General features: G+C 41.2%; 1 protein-coding gene across 11 annotated transcripts in view; it reads left to right on the forward strand.

The window, feature by feature from the left end:
- The window catches only part of TNS3 (tensin 3), a 430,864-nt gene that overhangs the window by 222,965 nt on the left and 189,307 nt on the right, over positions 1-18,592 (forward strand). For all 11 annotated transcript variants that reach the window (XR_012901850.2, XM_006136339.5, XM_006136336.5 and 8 more), the window contains one exon: positions 13,686-13,727. Coding sequence is in view for 10 of the 11 variants with exons in the window: in XM_006136339.5 (XP_006136401.3) it covers positions 13,686-13,727 (42 nt within the window). In the remaining variant the exon portion in view is untranslated. The remainder of the gene's footprint in view (positions 1-13,685; positions 13,728-18,592) is intronic.

Raw genomic sequence — 18,592 nt, forward strand, 5'->3', positions numbered from 1 at the left:
CTGCAAACATCTGGAAGATAATAATGTGATAGGTAATGGCCAGCATGGATTTGTAAAGAACAAATCATGTCAAACCAATCTAATAGCTTTCTTTGATAGGATAAAAAGTCTTGTGGGTAAGGGGAAAGCAGTGGATGTGGCATACCTAGACTTTGGTAAAGCATTTGATATGGTCTCACATGACCTTCTTATCAATAAACTAGGGAAATACAACTTAGATGGAGCAACTATAAGGTGGGTGCATAACTGGCTGGATAACCATTTTCAGAGAGTAGTTATTAATGGTTCACAGATATGCTGTAAGGGCATAAAAAGTGGGGTTCTACAGGGATCTGTTTTGGGGCTCATTCTGTTTAATATCTTCATCAACGATTCAGATGATGGCATAGAGAGCACGCTTATTGATTTGCAGAGGATACCAAGCTGAGAGGAGCTGCATGTGGTTTGGAGGAGAGGGTCAAAATTCAAAATGATCTGGACAAACTAGAGAAATGGTCTGAGGTAAACAGGATGAAGTTTAATAAGGACAAATGCAAAGTACTTCACTTAGGAAGGATCAATCAGTTTCACACACTCAAAATGGGAAGCAACTGTTTAGGAAGGAGTACTACAGAAAGGGATCTAGCGGTCATAGTGGACCACAAGCTAAATATGAGTCAACACTGTGACATTGTTGCAAAAATAGCAAACACGATTCAGGGATGCATTAATAAGAGTGTTGTGAGCAAGACACAAGAAGTCATTCTTCCGCTCTACTCTGCATTGATTAGGCCTCAGTTGGAGTATTGTGTCCAGTTCTGGGCACCAAGAAAGATATGGAGAAATTGGAGAAGGTCCAGAGAAGAGCAACAAAAATGATTAAAGGTCTAGAAAACATGACCTATGTGGGAAGACTGATAGAACTGGGTTTGTTTAGTTTAGAAAAGAGAAGACTGAGAGGGGTCATAATAGCAGTTTTCACGTATCTAAAGGGTGTTACAAGGAGGAGGAAGAAAAATTGTTCTCCTTGACCTCTGAAGATAGAACAAGAAGCAATAGGCTTAATTTGCAGCAAGGAAGGTTTAGGTTGGACATTAGGAAAAACTTCCTAATTGTCAGGTTGGTTAAACACTGGAATAAATTTCCTAGAGGGGTTGTGGAATCTCTATCACTGGAGATATTAAAGATCAGGTTAGACAGACACTTATCAGGGATGATCTAGATGGGCTTGGTCCTGCCTTGAAGGCAGGGTATTGGGCTTGATGATCTCTCAAGGTCCCTCCCAATTCTAGTATTCTATTATTCTAACTAGCCATATTGTTGATAGGGACTTTTTGTATTACAGATACTAGGTCCAGTGCCCTTGTATGTGACATAACTCTCCAAGGACAGTTGAAATTCCATGTGTTTGCACTTGGACTTTCCGATTCTTTCATTTGAGGAGCTACTTCCTCCATTTCCAACCCTCTTTTCCCCTTCAAACTTCAGGGTTTTACCACTTAAGCTTGTGGATTCCCTGGAATGCTCACAGATTTTAGGTGATCCATTAGTGTCCTCACACAAAAACACCTTACTTTTGTACAGGCCTCATCCTTTGTCATCTTCTTCTGCAGGACAGCACCATTCTCTCCAGAGCCATGGTGTCAAGGATTCCCTCAATCTGTTGCTCACCCTGGAATCCTCTTCTAGTGCACTTTGCAACATGTAGCCGGGCACTCCAGTTGATCCCCCACTCTGCTTGCGCTGCCCCTTTGAAGTGCTGTTTTGGCACTTTAAAGGGGCAGCGCATTAGGAGACGGGGATCAGCTGGGGACTGCAGCTGATCCCCGGCTCTGCTGTTGCAAAGCCCCTTTGAAACACTGGAGCAGAACTTCAAAGAGACTTTGCAACGCGGAGCTGGGGATCAGCTGGAGTCCCCAGCTGATCCCGGGCTCTATGCAGCGCTGCCCCGTTGAACGCTGCCGCGGCATTTTAAAGGGGAGGCGCATGCGATTAATCGCGATTAAATTTTTTAATCACTTGACAGTCCTAGTATAAAAATGTGATAAGCAGAAAACCAGACATACCAGATGATCAAATTAAATGACACAATTAAAGTGTGGCCATTCTTTTGGGATGCATATATCTGCATAAATTAGTTGTGAATTAAAGAGGGAACAGAGATAACAAGAATGGTGATATTTTTTACTTGACCATTTCACCTTTTTCAGTCTTTTCCTCTTAAATTTCCCATTTCTGTATCCAGAACCATTTCTAACTTGGCTTTTTTTCTCCTATCTGGAACTGTACTTTTTGTACAATACAGAGAGGTATGTCTAATAAATGTAATGCCACTCCCCAGGTAGACCATTGGGACCAGGGATTGAACTCGTGATCTAAAGACATGAGATTCGACTGCCTGAGCTAAAAAAGCCTTCCAGTCTCCTCTTAAAATCTCTGCGGGACCATCCACGGAAGGGCTAAACAGGGATTACAAATACAAACCCAACAAGATTTCAGTGTTGTGCCATTGAAATGCACTGTGCAGTTTATATTCACTAGAGACATGTATTACGTTGGCCATCAGAAGGACCGCCTATCATTCCATGAAAGCTATAGAAATATATAGAGAATTGCAAGAAGAATTTAATAAAATATGAAATATAACAGCTATAAAGTTCCATTCATTCATGTCCTAATGTATCCTATTCAAGATTCCAGCATGCATCCAAAAGCAGTGAAAATCAAACTCTGTGGCTGCGTCTAGACTGGCATGATTTTGCAGAAATACTTTTAACAGAAAAGTTTTTCCGTTAAAAGTATTTCCGCAAAAGAGCGTCTAGATTGGCATGGATGCTTTTGCGCAAGAAGTGCTTTTGCGCAAAAGCATCCGTGCCCAGTATAGACGCACTTTTGCGCAAGAAAGCTCCGATGGCCATTTTAGCCATTGGGCTTTCTTGCGCAAAAAATTAAGGTGCCTGTCTACACTGGCCCTCTTGCGCAAGTATTCTTGCGCAAGAGGGCTTATCCCTGAGCGGGAGCGTCAAAGTATTTACGCAAGAAGCACTGAATTCTTACATTAGAACATCAGTGCTCTTGCGCAAATTCAAGTGGCCAGTGTAGACAGCTGGCAAGTTTTTGCGCAAAAGCGGCCACTTTGTTATGTGTGCTTTGTTCTTCAACAACTATAACAGCAAAAAAACAATGTTCCTACACTTCAATAAAGTATCTGCACAAAAATACATCCAGCCATAATGTTTTTGTGTTTGATATTGGCATGAATGGAACTGTAGTAAACTACAGAAGAGTGAAGTTGCAATGCTTGTCAGTGTAGTTCCCCAGATCCACCATACAAATTGCTTCTGATTGTACTCTTTTTTTCAAAGTTGGTTTCAAATTCCTACCATGACTCAGTTTGGAATATGACTGTTGCAGTACTCAAAGAAAGCTGATGCCTTTCTGTAATGCTATGATGTACATAATTAAAGCAGCAATAACTAAAACCCAAATCCAGCAACATGATTCATTCTCTAGACAGTACATTTTCTCCTCCCATTATGTTTTCATGGTAACTTTTGAGGTGTGAAATATTTTAATGCACGGAACAGTAACTTGTTTCAGACTGCTCAGTGACATTATTATTCTTTTAACAGAGAAAACTTTCATATACATTTGCCTTTATTAGACATGCAAATAGAGTTGCATGCTCTCTGCTTTGCTGTCTGTGGAACATTTAAAATGAAAAGAAGCATGTGTGATCCAGGCAAGAACTTTCATTCTGCTTCTACAGTGTATTCTCCATTAAATCTATGTGCAGAGGTTCTCTTTTTTGGTCATGATGGTTTTGTGAACAGAATAAAGAGCAGAACTGCAGCATCAATTAGAGGAGTTTGCTTTTTGAGTACAGTGTCTGGGAAATGGGAAGAAAAAGCTGTCTCTAATCCTATCACTTTCCTAGTAGAGTCTGTAAAATATACGTCAGCCATACTCTGGGTTGTTGTTTTCTTAACTTCAGCAAAATACACTGTCACAGGTGTTCAGTAAATTTAGAGTTAAATCTTACAATGCTGAGGAGGGCTGCTACTTGTCTTCCAATAAAGAAAACCAACTGCTCTAACAAAAACTTTGGAGGCAAGTTTTGTTCTAGTTAAAATTAGTTTAATAAACATAAGTGTTTGAGAGCAAAACATTGCCTAACCTTCTACTTGGAGGAGCTAAGAATGGATTAATATTTAAATTTCAGATTAAATATTGACTACTTAGGCTCAGCCATGAGTGTTTTATTGTATAACTGGTGGTTCTGTTTTACTCAGTGTTGTAATAAAATCATTCTTTCAGTCAATGCCACCCTATTCCACCCTTGGTCAGTGTCTTGGAAGAGTTCACATGCTAATTTAACATGTCTGCCCAATAGTGTAATAACTGTCTTAGGTGAGATCTCTGACTTCCCTACATTCTTACAAATCTTGAACTGTTCTTCTGACTAGTTCTAAGGTGACAACAGCATACAAGTTTACTAACATATAGGTGTAGGAGAGGGGGGAGAAATGGACTGGTCTTTTCAACTGTTTTTGCATCAAGTGCTGATTAGACAAAGGTTGAAACTCAGATTAATTTCCCACAAAGAATCATAGTATTAAAAGCTAAGGCTAACCAAGTAGTGATGGAGAAAATTGTACTTCCTTTACTTTTCAGGTGACTTTAAAGAAGTGATCAAATAAAAGGCTTTCAAGGAAAAGCAAAGTTAATCTCATTGATCATCTACATATTAACAAAGGTGAGGGAACTTTCTATTTGTTCAAGTGAACAAAGAGGACAGGCGATCTCCCACTACATTCACTTGAAAGTGGCTGCACATTCCTTGGTCTTATCTTCTCTTTTGTTGTAATTTTTTGCATCTTTGATTGTAGTTAAGTCAGCTTGATCCATTGTTTTGACTGCCTCAGCCAGTTTCCTTTAGGAGTGGATTTTTTTTCTTTTCTAAGCATTATTAACAGGAAGACACAGATGGCCGTTTAAAATAGGGAGTTGGAGTGTTATTCTTTAACAAGTCCTGCCTTGTAAACATTTCTGTTCATCCCACACTTCACATAACAAAGCCCTGTTGAATCTTGTACTGAATATGAATCCAACCTTATTTTGGTTACTTTGTAAGGAGAAAAAGTGATGGATTGTATTTGTTGCTCCTGAAATTCTGCTATTGGTGATGAGCATATCACAGGTGCACATGAGTACAGATAATTCAATATAGGAAGAAGGTACAAATATTGTACTCTTGTTGTGTGTGATTAGAAAATTCAAGTTAAAGTGAACTAAGATCACTTTATTCGTGAGAGCATCCATAAGGGTATTTAACATGCTTTTACTTATGTCAGTGGTTCTCAAACTGCAGTCCACGGACCGTTAGTGGTCCACATGTCTAGACTCCCCCTTCCACCCTCCCTCCTTCTCTCTATAGTAGGGAGCCTGTGCTGGCACTCAGGGCCGCCCAGAGGATTCAGGGGGCCTGGGGCAAAGCAATTTTGAGGACCCCTTCCATAAAAAAATACTATAGACCGCAGACTTCAGATATGCTCATAAGGGCCCCTGCGGGGCCTGGGGCAAATTGCCCCACTTGCCTCCCCCCCTCTGGGTGGCCCTGCTGGCACTCCAGCCTTGCACGCCTCCTTCCCACTGCAAGGTTGGAAGGCCAGCTTCCCACTTGGAGGGAGGGGAGAAAGCCCCAACCCTCCCTGCTGGATCCATTTTGTGGGGAAGAAGTGGAGCCAGAAGTGGCTCCGTGTGCTACTCCCACTGCCCCTATCTTTCCATGGCTGGGGAAACAACAGCACATGGACACACTGTCTGGAGGCTTGCCCCGCTGCTCCCGTAGGCCAGAGCTGGGGCAATGAGAGCAGCAGGAGACCGTGCCTGGGACATGATGCCTGGGAGTGGCGCAAAGCATGAAAGCAAGTAAGTGCTCTCTTACTCCCTCATGCCCAGATCCTGCACCCTCCCCCTGCTCCTGCACCCTCTTCTCTAACCAGACACTTCTACCTCCCCCCCCCCCCCACACACACACACAGTCTGCTCCTGAACCCTTGCCCCAGGCAGAAACCCTACTCCCAGCCTGGTCCTGAATCCACCCTTGCTCCTGTACCTTCCCTCCTGGGCACACACTGTACCTTCCCCTGCTCTTGCCCTCACCCTGGCCATACACCCTACACCTAGCCTGCTCCTGTACCCTACCTCCCACCTTTACCTTGTACCCTCATCCCCTCCTGCACCCCACCTTCTGCCCAGATCCTGCATCCCCATCCCTATCCCACTCACTGGCATCCCTATCCCGCACAATGAATCTCTAATTTTTGTTCCCACCCCAGAGCCTAGAGGAGGTCCACAAAATCCACTAACCTTAGCACCCCAGAAGAGTAAATCCAGCCAATGGGAAACCCTAAACCTCAGTTCTCCCGGTCCTGCCCCGCTTTCTCCTCTGTGCCCCTTCCCCTCCCCCCCTTTGCCTCCCCCCGCATGGGGCTGGAGTGCCAGGGGAGTGAGATGTCTCAGTTGGGGGCCACATCAGTGAGGGTTGGGGGATTTTGGAGAGGCTTTTTTGCTTCTCATTTGTGTGGTCCCCAACTGATTTTTTTTCTGTGGGTCAGTGGCCCCCGATCCAAAAACGGTTTCCCAACCTTGCAATAAATAAAAAAGACATTGAAACCTTTTGGGTATGTCTAGACTACATTCCTCTGCCGACAGAGGCATGTAAAATAGGCTACCCGACATAGTCAATGAAACGGGGATTTAAACATCCCCGGCTTCATTAAAATAAAAATGGCCGCCACGCTGTGCCGGCTCAGCTGATTGTCGGCACAGCGCTTCAGTCAAGACGCAGATCGGTCGACAGGGGAAGCCTTTGTTGACCGCTCCTGTAAACCTCGTTTCACAAGGCATAAGGGAGCGGTCGACAAAGGCTTCCCCTGTCGACCGATCCACATCTTGACTGACGCGCTGTGCCGACAATCAGCTGAGCCAGCACAGCGTGGCGGCCATTTTTATTTTAATGAAGCCGGGGATGTTTAAATCCCCGCTTCATTGACTATGTCGGGTACCCTTTTCTGTTGGACATAAATTAATATTTTACTTTATTTTAAATGAAGTTTGATAAGCTAACATGAGAAAGTTAAAGAGCTTAACATGTTTAATAATTTAATATTTCCTTTCTTACTAGTTAAATTAAACCGTTCTCCCTAGCTGCAGCACTAGCAAAATGGCTTGGGCGTAATTATGTAATTAACGACAAGTTTCCATTTTCAACTGGTGGGCCATAAAAGGTTTGTATTGAGCCAGGTGGGCCATGGGCCCAAAAGTTTGAGAGCCACTGACATATGTGCATTGATTTGACACCTTCAGTTGATTTGCCTTAACTCACCTTAGTGCACTGTGTAGATAAGCCCCTAATATCCCTGTGCCTTCGTTCTTTGACTGTAAAATGGGGGTAACAGCATATTCCTACTTCACTGATACATTAAAGATTTGGAGGTGATCATATATTATGGTAATAAAAGCCATATAAATACCTCGGATATATAAAAATCATCTGAATCATTTGGATTGCACTAAGCAAATTCTATACTTCTTTTGTGCAGTTCCTCTGCCCATCACCTAATGCCATCCTCTACAGCTTTTTTAACAACTTTCCTGTCTCTTGAACTCTTAGTAGAGGAGATCTGACTGAAAATATTCCATCAAAACCATTTGATGGAACATGACCACTTTTTAATCCTGAAATTGTATTTGAGCTTCTGTGTGTGTGTGTGTGTTTGTGTGACCAACCAACCCCCCCAAAAAAATATGTTGTAAAATGTTCTTTGGGGTTAGAGAAAAATGCAAAAGTTTTTGGCTCTGGTTTCATTTTTTTCTTAAAAAATAATGAAAAATTTAACAAGAGAAAAATTGGAAAACAGTCCTGCTGCACCTGAATTTCCCACCAAAAAAAATTGCATTCTTAAGCTTCCTCCCTGATCCACAACCACCCATCACCTCATCTCAGGTATCTGGTTTGCTCCTGAAAATCTTCCCTCTTTCCACACCACCTTCCTTGCTTTAGCCTTCTGGTTCAGTTCATGTGTCCAGGCTCTGGCTTCTGCAGACATGAACACAGCAATTTATCCTTACGACAAAACTTCTTTCCCTTAGCCCCATCTTACATTGTAGGTAAGGTGACTTCACTTTAAAGACTTGAATCCCCTGGCCAAAGGATTCATGTCTGACAAGGTCTCTGTGTCTTTGGACTGGCCACCATTGCTAATCTTTCTCATTTTTTATCAAGTTTGTGTCTTCCATGTGGACAACTCAAGAATCTGACTATTTGCATATGAAATGTGATTGGAATAAGATGAGGGTCAGCTCAGAGCACTGGCAGATGAAAGTCCCTCGTGACAGGATTAGCAATGCCAGTGAGGTCTTAGAGGGGAGTCAGAGTGTGAGAGGAGGTGATGATCTGGTGTCTGAAAGTGGAGGATATGCATCAGAGGGGCTGTAGAAAAGGCAAGAAGCTTGGTGCCATTGTGGGCATGGAGAAGGAATGAACTGAGACCAAAATCAAAACCTAATACTGCTTTTCACCCATGCAAGGGCAAACTCCAGCTGTGAGGACCCTTACTATCTGGATCACCAGGGAGAAGTAACCTACTGAACATTCTTAAAAAGGACAATACTGGTATATATTTGACATATCAAATTAGCCACTCTTAACCTGATTTATTGCCTTATCAAAGTAAAATATCTGAGTGCCCTCTTACAGCAAGAGAGGCAATTCTCTTAATTTCTGGCAGTATCAAACCTTTATTCCTATTGCGTAAAGCTCAAGGCCAAAATTTTCAAAAAGGAGTAGGGATTTAAGTGTCCTTGCTTTTTTGGCTATCAATCTTGAGACTCTTTAAAGGGGACTGATTTTCAGAGACTCTGAATATCTTAAAGTAGCTAAAGTTGGTCACCCAAAATCATTAGCTCCTTTTGAAAATCATGATTAAATTCTTTGTGTGAAATCCTGGCTCAGTTTAAGTCAATTACAAAACTCTCAGTGACCTTAATGGAGCCAAGATAACTTCCTTTGCTTGTCTGTGTGAAGCATGTCTTTCTTATTTGCATGGTGTTGAGAAATAGTGGATGATGAGAATCTGATCGCTAACACTTGAAGCTAAAAGTGGCAGTGCATCTCTTTTCCTCTCATTCTTTTCTGAGCCTTATTGTTCTGCTAATAATCTTCCCCATTTTTCTCTCCAGTGCTATATTGATTCTTCACCCTTGCTGCTCCGTTCTTGTCATTCTGTCCTCTAGTTGCTGTCCCATGTGTTCCATTGCCTTTCTTTTTATCACTTCCTCTCTTGCTCCTAAGGTTTTTCTTAAGATGGAAAAAGAGACCAGTTCAATTCCCATGGTCTCCTTTTCCATCTTCCGCCCTGCTCCCTTTCTCTTCTCTCTTCCCATTAAACCAACAGGACATAGGGAATAGTTTTGATGCTGCAATCTGAAACAGATAGTCCATCGAGGAAGTTGCCTCCTTGTCGCTCACAAACCCCTGTTGGCTTCTCTGCTGCTTCTCTGCAATACAATGCATAGATTGAAAGTCAGAGAGAAAAAGCAGTGAACAAGTAAGCTCAAAAGCCGGTTGCTCAAAAGCTTAGATTCATTAAATGTATACAACATGTTTAAAATCCCCTGCTGACAGTTGGCTTGGAAGCCATGAATGTCGTGCTGACTAAGGCTATGTCTACACTACAGAGTTTTTTCGGAAAAATGGACGTTTTTCCGAAAAAATGTCACTTACGTCTACACTGCAATAGCTTTCTTTTGAAAAAAATTGAAAAAACAGAGGGGGTTTTCTGACATTGGTAAACCTCTTTCTGTGAGGAAGAAGCCTTTTTCTGAAAGAGCTCTTCCGGAAAAATGCATGTGTGGACGGGGTAGAGGGAGTTCTTCCAAAAGAAGAGGAAAGAGGAAAAAGCACAGGTGCCCTGGTGGCCACTCTGTCCATAGTAATCACAGCTTAAATGTGAGATAGCATCCACACTGAATTGGCGCTATCTTTCCAAAAAGCAGATCACTTTTTTGATGGGCTTTGGCAGTGTGGATGCTCTCTTTCACAAGAAGTTTTTTTGGAAGATCTTTTCCAGAAAAGCTTCTTCTGAAAGAAGCCTGCAGTCTAGATGTAGCCTAAGTGGAATGCTGGCTAAAAGCAAGGCCTTCCCATCAACTGTCAGATATTTCGCAGGTCTGGCTTTTGGCCTTGTTTCACATAAGATAACACATATACAAAATCTTTATTATGAGAAGGTCGGTACTAATTTAGGGTATGGGTATCAGGAAGAGCAAAAGAGATGATGGAATTCCCCAAACACTCATCTAGTTGAGTATGTTGTATAAATAAAAACTGTAAAGATGGGATATGGGGGGAAAAAAGCATATGAGCACAAAAATTGCATATTCACCATTCATAAAAACATTGTTGTTTATCTCTGTAAATCAACGTAAATTGCCATCTCCCTGCTGTCCTGTTCTTAATGAGCATTTTTGCTAGTGTTACCATCAACAGATAAGGTTGCTGTATGTCTTTATTCTAAATGTCCTTTTTCATTTGATTATAAGGGAATCAAGCTTCCACAATTGCTACATGGTGTCCCAGTTCAGAGTTATTAATGGCAAAGTAGCTGCAAATAGACTTCTTTGACAGATAAGTCCATGCTGGCATGTTTCCCAAGTAATAGAATCTCAGACTAATTTGCCTAATCATTTTTTATGACCGTATATAAAGAATAGATTCTGTTCCATGGAATTACCCGGGAGCACAAAGATAATGTAAATAACCTCACAGCATATCCAGATGGGAATTCCTCCAGAGTTTGGTAGCTGGCATGGCTGGCTCCACCTGCTCCTGGAGGATCCAACACAGAGATCATGCCAGGGGTGTTCTTGAGAAAAGAACATGTGTCTGCTGAACATTCTTAGCTAGTATAAGGTCTGTAGGGGACTCTAGGCAGCAGTGTACTTTAGGGCATGCTTAGCTTATGAAAGAAGACCTTGATTTTAGTTTCATGTTTCCAAGGAAGAATTGTAAGAAAATAGTGATAAAAATGTAGCCGTGTTAGTCTGGTCTAGCTAAAAAAAAATAGGACTATGTAGCACTTTAAAGACTAACAAGACTAATAAACCATCTTGTAAGTCTTTAAAGTGCTACATAGTCCTGTTTTTTGTAAGAAAATAGAATGTTAAAACCAATGAAAAGACACCCTTGCTGTTACACCTGCCCCACACTCCCTATCTCCTGTGTAAAAAGCATCTGTTGCTGTTGTGGTACATCAGTTCTTCATATTAACTACTACTATACTGAAAGTGGAAGGAGAAGATGGGAGGAGGCTGTTAGTCATTTATACATAGAATTATTTGTACATGAATTTTCATTATGAGTGCTCTGTTAAGGAATTCTTTTTTTAATAATAATTCAGATAATTATTTAATACTAATGATTCTATTTTATTTTTGTTGTTATCAGTCTATCAAAGTGCACCTTGTTAATCTTTATCGAGCTGTGTGAGTTTTTATGGCTCAATGCAGGATGTATGTGCTGTTAAATTCTATGCAGAGGCATTCAGCGGATACTGCCAATAAATGTATTTTACTTACTTCCGACATTAAACTGTATTTGTGGTTAAGATAAAATCTGGACTTCCAGCAGTATTGTATTTCCTCCTTGATGATGGTGGAAATTCTCCCTCCAATGAGACAAGACTCTGATTTCCAGTGATTGCCCAGAAAAAAAATTGAAAATAATAAAACTGCACCTTCCAGGTCAAAGTTGCTCTCATTTGCCAATCCATGGAGTCAGCTTTGCCATTCTCTTCCATTCTGGTTCTCCTGTCACTTGGTCATGACTGTCACAAGTTCCTAGTCATGCGAGTATTTTGAAGCATTTGTAATCTCTCTTAGGCAGTGGCTGGTACTCCTAGCCTTGAACAAACATTGTGTTTGTATGTTTACATTTTGCAAAGTCTTTGTACTTAACATTGAACAAGTTGTAAGCTTATTCAAAACCTTGAAGTTGCAGGTGAAACTTACTCCAGTCAGCAAGGTGATTCAACTAAAGGGATCATATTTTCTTTTTCTTCCTACTATGCATGTGCTATTTAAACTGGGCTGAATGCTTTTCCAGCATTAGGAAGTGGTTGTCAATGGAGATATGCTTGAGCAATGGAGAGAGCGCTTTTTCAGCAGTTAAGTACCAAGACTGAATTCTCTTTATGCAACACTGAGTTAGTGCATAGCTCTGGGTCAGCAAGTGCTAGGAAGGTGAGGATTATGCTTTATACTTTCATCTCCTTGTTTCCTGTCCCATTAGTCAATAATTTAATTGGAGGGGATAAAACTGGACTGGCAATTGGATACTATAATGTTTTGCTTTTCTTGTCCTGAACTCTTGTGTAGTGCTGCTGACCGCTGTTTAATAGCGCCCAAATTTTACCCCAGACTGAATTTCAGTAGCGGATGAAGTGATCCCTATTCTGTAGAGGCTTTGCATGTCAGGTTCACAGTTTATGTAGTGATTTTGGATCCCTTAGGATAGGAGGCACAGATGAATATAAACTGTGATTATAAAACTCTTATTACAAAAACTTAATATCTAATTTCATCGTTTCTTTGAGCTCTTCTCTGCTAGATGTTTGAAACTGACTGTAGATTTTTGTTATCCAAAATCCAGCTTTTTCCAAGGTTATACATCTTTCTGGGGGGTTGAAGGTTAACTGCTGTCTATGCATGATAGACATTTTATATATAGGCATTATTAGATTAGTTTGAAATTTGGTGAGTTTCTTTCATTAACATGTGACGGCTTCTTGGCTCTTGTAATTCTCATGTGTGTTGAGCAAAGTGAAATCTTTCTGCTGCCATCCTATTGGAATCTCATGCTGCAAGATTGTTAAACTGGTGTTTCCTAAGAGGCCAAATTCTGCCCCGAATGCAGTACTTCACAAACACATTGAAGTCATTGGGCCTGAATCACCACTGCATTACCCTACTTTCAGACTAGCATGTAACTCTATTGATTATTACGACTTAAGTCTGAAGTAATGGTGTAGTCAGTCAAGCCTTGTGAGTCAAGGCAGAATTTTGTCCATATTGATTAATAGGCTAGCTTTCATTTTTATTTTTAAAAAGAAAAAAAATATTGCTAATTGAGTTTATTTCTAAACTAAAATAAGTGCAAATCTCTGTTTTCAAAACGGAGTGTGGATTTACCACCAGAACACCTAAAGGGTGACACCTGACTTCTGTGCTTAGTACACACACATATAAATATGTGTTTGCATCTACAGTAACAAAGGATAAAAGGGCAAAATGGGAATTGCACAGTGAAATCACACATGCCATGATGAAAATTCTCACTCCTTGACATTATTCTTCTGTCTTCAATGTGCTAGTTCTCTCTTATTGTACAAGTAACTGCATGCCAGAACTTTGGAGTAAGAGAGTCCCGTAGTTAGTAGAAGCTCATACAACATAAGGTTAATTTCCATCTGTGTGTCTGTCTCAGCAACATTGCTTGTTGATAACGCTGCAGATCTGTGCCTGAATTATTCATTTTATTTAGGGGTGAGATATGGAAGGAACTTTTTAAAAACATGTACTGTATTTTAAAAAAGATTGGAAAATATTACATTGATTTAATCATTTATTTTTACTCTTCACAGCCAGATAACTCTGAGACCTTTATGAGTCATGTAACCAGAACTGTAAGTAATCCATTTTGGTTAGTCTTTTTAATTTGCTTAGCCTGATTTATATTTATATTGCACATTTTTCTTACATCTTCACAGTACTGTTACTGCTAGTCATTTTTCAAAGCATGGGCAGTTAGCATGTTTAAGGGGAGCAGGTTTGGATTAAGAAAACTGGTGGTAACAACAAAGGTTTTTTGCAGTTTTTCTGGGAACTTTTGCAGTGGACTTGAATCTTTCTTTTGATCACGCAAAAGCTTTCAAGGGAGGAGGGGGAAAAAAAGAAATGTCAAAGCCCACACTCACTCACACTTACTCTGAAAATAAAATCACAGATCTCATGTTACTTTTTCAGGAGTTAGAGTTACTCCTTGAGTTTTTGTCAATGCACAGTCTACATGTCTTTCTTTCCATATGTCTGTGACTAGCAAAGTACCTTGAGATGAAAGTGCTTATATTATTATAAGCATCACATAAGGTGCATGCATATTACTCATGAAGACTTGTGATTGTTTTGTATAGAAGCTTTGGTTCAAATAGCACTAAGTGAAGTTAGGAGATGGGGAATTGCTGCTCTTCGGTATAAATGCTGTGGAAAGATATACAAACTGACTAATATTGTGTGTGTCAATACTGGCAAATCCTATAAGTCCACCCTCCTCCCCCATTTATCATTTAGCATGAGTCCAGGTTCAGTTTTAATAACAAAACCCGGAGTACTGAGAAAAACTCGCCTAACACAAATTATATAAGAATTGGAGGCCATTTTAGCTCCTTTTTGCTTTGTTTTTCAATGAGACAGTGAAGTGAGTATCTTTAAAGGGTTCTACTTACTGTAGTCTAAAAGCATTGATAAAAAAAATCTGGGCATAATACAGCTAAGTTATCTGGTGACAAGACATTCAATAAATTAAAATATTTAATGTTCCTTCCAGACTCTCCCCATTCTTAGTTGGATAGTTTAATTAAAATTAAGAGAAAAAACACCAAAATATTCCTCTCCTTAAATTTATATACTTGAATGATCAGTTTCACAGCTCTCCTCTAATATAACTAATATGAAACCACAATGAACTGTGTAAAAATAATGACAGATTTTCTATTGTGAGCACTAGCTGTTAGCGTCTTTGTATAACATCTGAAAACTTCAGAGGGTTTTTATGTTTGCACTAGTTGCTTATTAGACAAACCAAGGTCAACCTGCTCCCCCCTCCTTTGTATGTATGTTAGCTCATGCACAGCTGGCTATTTCTGAGCACAATTAAAGTGGCAGGCCACACTATTTCAGCTGTACCTTTTGGAATATATACCTTGACATAAAGTAGTATCGTGGATCAATGAATTTCCCATTAATTCACAGCTAGAAAAATTTCCCCATTACCTTCCATGGGACCACACCTATTAGCCAGAGATTGATGTGGAAGATGAAACGGGGTCTGACCACTAGATAGTTCCTGGTTGTAGCACCATTGTATAAACTCTAGCTGCCAGTTCAGTTCATAGAAAGAGGAAAGATGGTGGGATTGATACCAGTGTGTTGTCTTTATACCCTTGGTTATCAGTCTTTTGCGTGATCTTAACAAGTAGGTGTATGATAAACGGTGTTAGAATAGTTTAAATTCACTTTCCCTCACCATCTTCTAATGCAGTGTTTCTCAGTCAGTGGTATGAGTCCCCTAAGGTTACTTAATAGAAGTCTAGGGGGTATGTCAACCCACTGAAATTTGGAGAAAACTGAATTTTCATCTTAAGTTTTACAGCGCTTTATTATTTTTTGTACTTTTTACACCCAAAAATTTCATCGCCTACCCAGCTACAATTAAGTTGGTTAAACAAATGTGTTGCAATGGTAGGAAAACTGTAGGTACTGGGTGTACTTATAATTTTTTTTAAAAGGGGTACTTTATAAAAAAAAAAAAGGTTGAGAAACACTGTTCTAGTGCCTCCTAGCTGTTAGAGATGGTCTGTTTCTCTTGCCCAGCATCCTGACTACTGAGTTAATATCGTCAGTGGCAGCATCTGCAGCTTCATAGGAAAGCTATGAGCTGAAGCTAAGAAAATTTGGCCTGATTCATGACCTTGTCCCTGCTGCTCACAAGGTTCTGAATGATGCTTGTGAAGCCGGCCAGACTCTAGTTAATTTCTGTCTGCTATTGTTTGGGAAAGTTATGAGCATTTGCTGAGGAACAGGTCACATTTACCTGTAGGCTCAGGAAGAGTACGTTTATACTGCAGGCTAAAGTCAAATTAAGGTACGCAACTTCAGCAATGTTAATTGTGGATTTGGCACTGTCTACTCTGCAGAAAGTTGATGGAAGAACACTCTTCCTTTGACTTCCCTTACTTCTCATGAAATGAGGGTTACTGAATTAAGAATAAGAAGCCCATTATTTCAAAATTATTTCAGAATAACAGGCTTGCTGTGTAGATGCACACTCTATTATTTTGAAATAATGTTGTTGTGTAGACATGCCCAAAGATGGCACTGCATTTCCTTACATGTAAAAAATAGCTTCACAACCAGATGGATTAGAACCTGTAATTCTTTAAGACATGAAAGCTTGAATTCTGGGTAAACTGATGTCAGGTTTCTTATGCACCAGAAAAAGGTCTGCTTACTATTTCAGTTCTTCGCATCCTGCATTACTGTGCATAATCCTGTGTTATAAAATAGGTGGGATGCAAATGTTTGACTGAAAAGCAATTTCAGAGCCACAAAAGCAAGCAGGCTGCATCTACATTGCGCTTTCCTGCTCAAGAATATATGCAAATGAGGCGTGGTGATGAATATCACCACGCCTCATTTGCATACTTAATGAGCTGCCATTTTTTGAAAAAATGAGAACAAACATTGTTCTGGACCCTGCAAAACTGCAGATATCAGTTTTATATACATGGATCATGTTTGTGGATTATGAATAATGCAGATATACATTTTGTATCTGTGCAGTGCTCTATTGTAAAGATTGGTGAAACAGCTAAAGTGAATTCACTTGGGGCAAAATTGATCCCTCATGAAACTTAGTGGACTCCAGTGAAGCTTATGTACAGTTGAATTTGGCTTCTGAGGTATAATTGGCTAGAGGTATAATTTGGATGGTAGTTCAAGTGGCTACTGTAAGTTCAAGAGCAGAGTGGAGGCATGCTAGCAGGAAATGAGGAATGGTTTATGCAAATATAAGCCTTGATTGTTACTAGCCCAAGGCAATTGTATAAGGAAGTCTGGGAGCATAAGGGCGCCACTTAGGTTCTTGTATGGTGTGACAGGGTGGGCATACCCCGCACTAGAATGAGAGGGTTGAAAACCCTGTGGGCGGAGGAAGTCCCACCTCATACCCCGACTGGGCATGCTCCAAGTGCTAGGGCAGTATAAAAGGCCAGAGAGCAGCTCAGTCTGGGCTGGCTGGCAAAGAGGAAGCATCTCTACACAGAGCTCCAGTGCCGCTACATCCCACGTCCCAGATAGAGGGAGCTGAAGTGCCGGGAGGCTGCCACTTCTCAGCCCCTACGGAGACCCAGGCATAAACCACTACCAAGAAGCCAGGAGACCAGCCACTACATGGGACCATGCCTCTGCGGACCCAATAGGAAGTGACCCAGGGAGGGTGCAGGAGCTGCCTCTTCTGTCCAGGTATTCTTGGTATGTTTTGGCCAGATTCCCCGCTGAGAGGAAATAGTAGGCAGCCCCACCGCTTGTAGGGCCTGGATCGGGACCTGGTGGAGCAGGGTCCCCCTACCAGGAGCTAACCCCACTCATACTGATGCTGGTTATTAGGTCTTACTGCCCTGAAGTAGGGGACACTCATTGACTCTGGCTATTAGGCACCACTGCCTTGAAGCAAAGAGGACTTATTGAGTTTAGCCGTCAGGCCATTTTGCTGGGCGAGTAGGACTACTTATAGACTTAGAGTTGCTCAGGGAGCAAGTGAATTATGGACTAGCAAGCTGGCTGTCGGTCCAGCAACCAATCAAGCGCCAACTAAACTCCGGAATAGCCATATGCCAGTGATGGGGTGGGCATACACCACCACATATGGTCTAATCATATCACAGGTTGTAGTGTCAAAGAGAAGCAGGTTCAATAAAGCCACTGTTTCCTAACACCATCAGATGTGCCACGGTAGGGGCTGAACAGAGTATTGATTCCATCCAGCCAACATGCTGGCCATCATAGCTGTGCAAGCATATCATATGACATACAGTATATTGGGAATAAGTCCAGCAATATTCTAGAAACCTGCCAGGAGAAACACTGAGACTTAGAGCCACGCTCTGCTTCCTGGGCTGCCTATTGTTCAGGGCAGACCATAAAGTGACAATCTAACACATCCTCTCTGACTGTTTTATTTATCAGTGTGGCCTTAGTCTCTGCTTTTTCCCCTAGGCTACGACTAGACTGGCCCCTAATTCCGGAAGAGGCATGCAAAGCAGGTAAGTCAGAATAGGGAGATCTGCGGGGGATTTAAATATCCCCTCCGGGATTTAAATAAACATGTCTGCCGCTTTTTTTCCGGCTTGGGGAAAAGCTGGAAAAAAGCATCTAGACTGTCGCGATCCTCCGGAATAAAGCCCTTTTCCGGAGGATCTCTTATTCCTACTTTCAGGTAGGAATAAGAGATCCTCCGAAAAAGGGCTTTATTCCGGAGGATCGTGCCAATCTAGACGCTTTTTTTCGGCTTTTCCCCAAGCCGGAAAAAAAGCGGCGGACATGTTTATTTAAATCCCGCGGGGGATATTTAAATCCCCCGCGGATTTCCCTATTCTGACTTACCTGCTTTGCATGCCTCTTCCGGAATTAGGGGCCAGTCTAGACGTAGCCCTAGAGTTTTGTAAACTACTAGGCTACTATCTCCTGTATTGCTGAATTAGACATACAGTCT

This window comes from Pelodiscus sinensis, chromosome 2 (assembly GCF_052426305.1).
Source record: "Pelodiscus sinensis isolate ZL-2025 chromosome 2, ASM5242630v1, whole genome shotgun sequence".
NCBI lineage: Eukaryota > Metazoa > Chordata > Testudines > Trionychidae > Pelodiscus > Pelodiscus sinensis.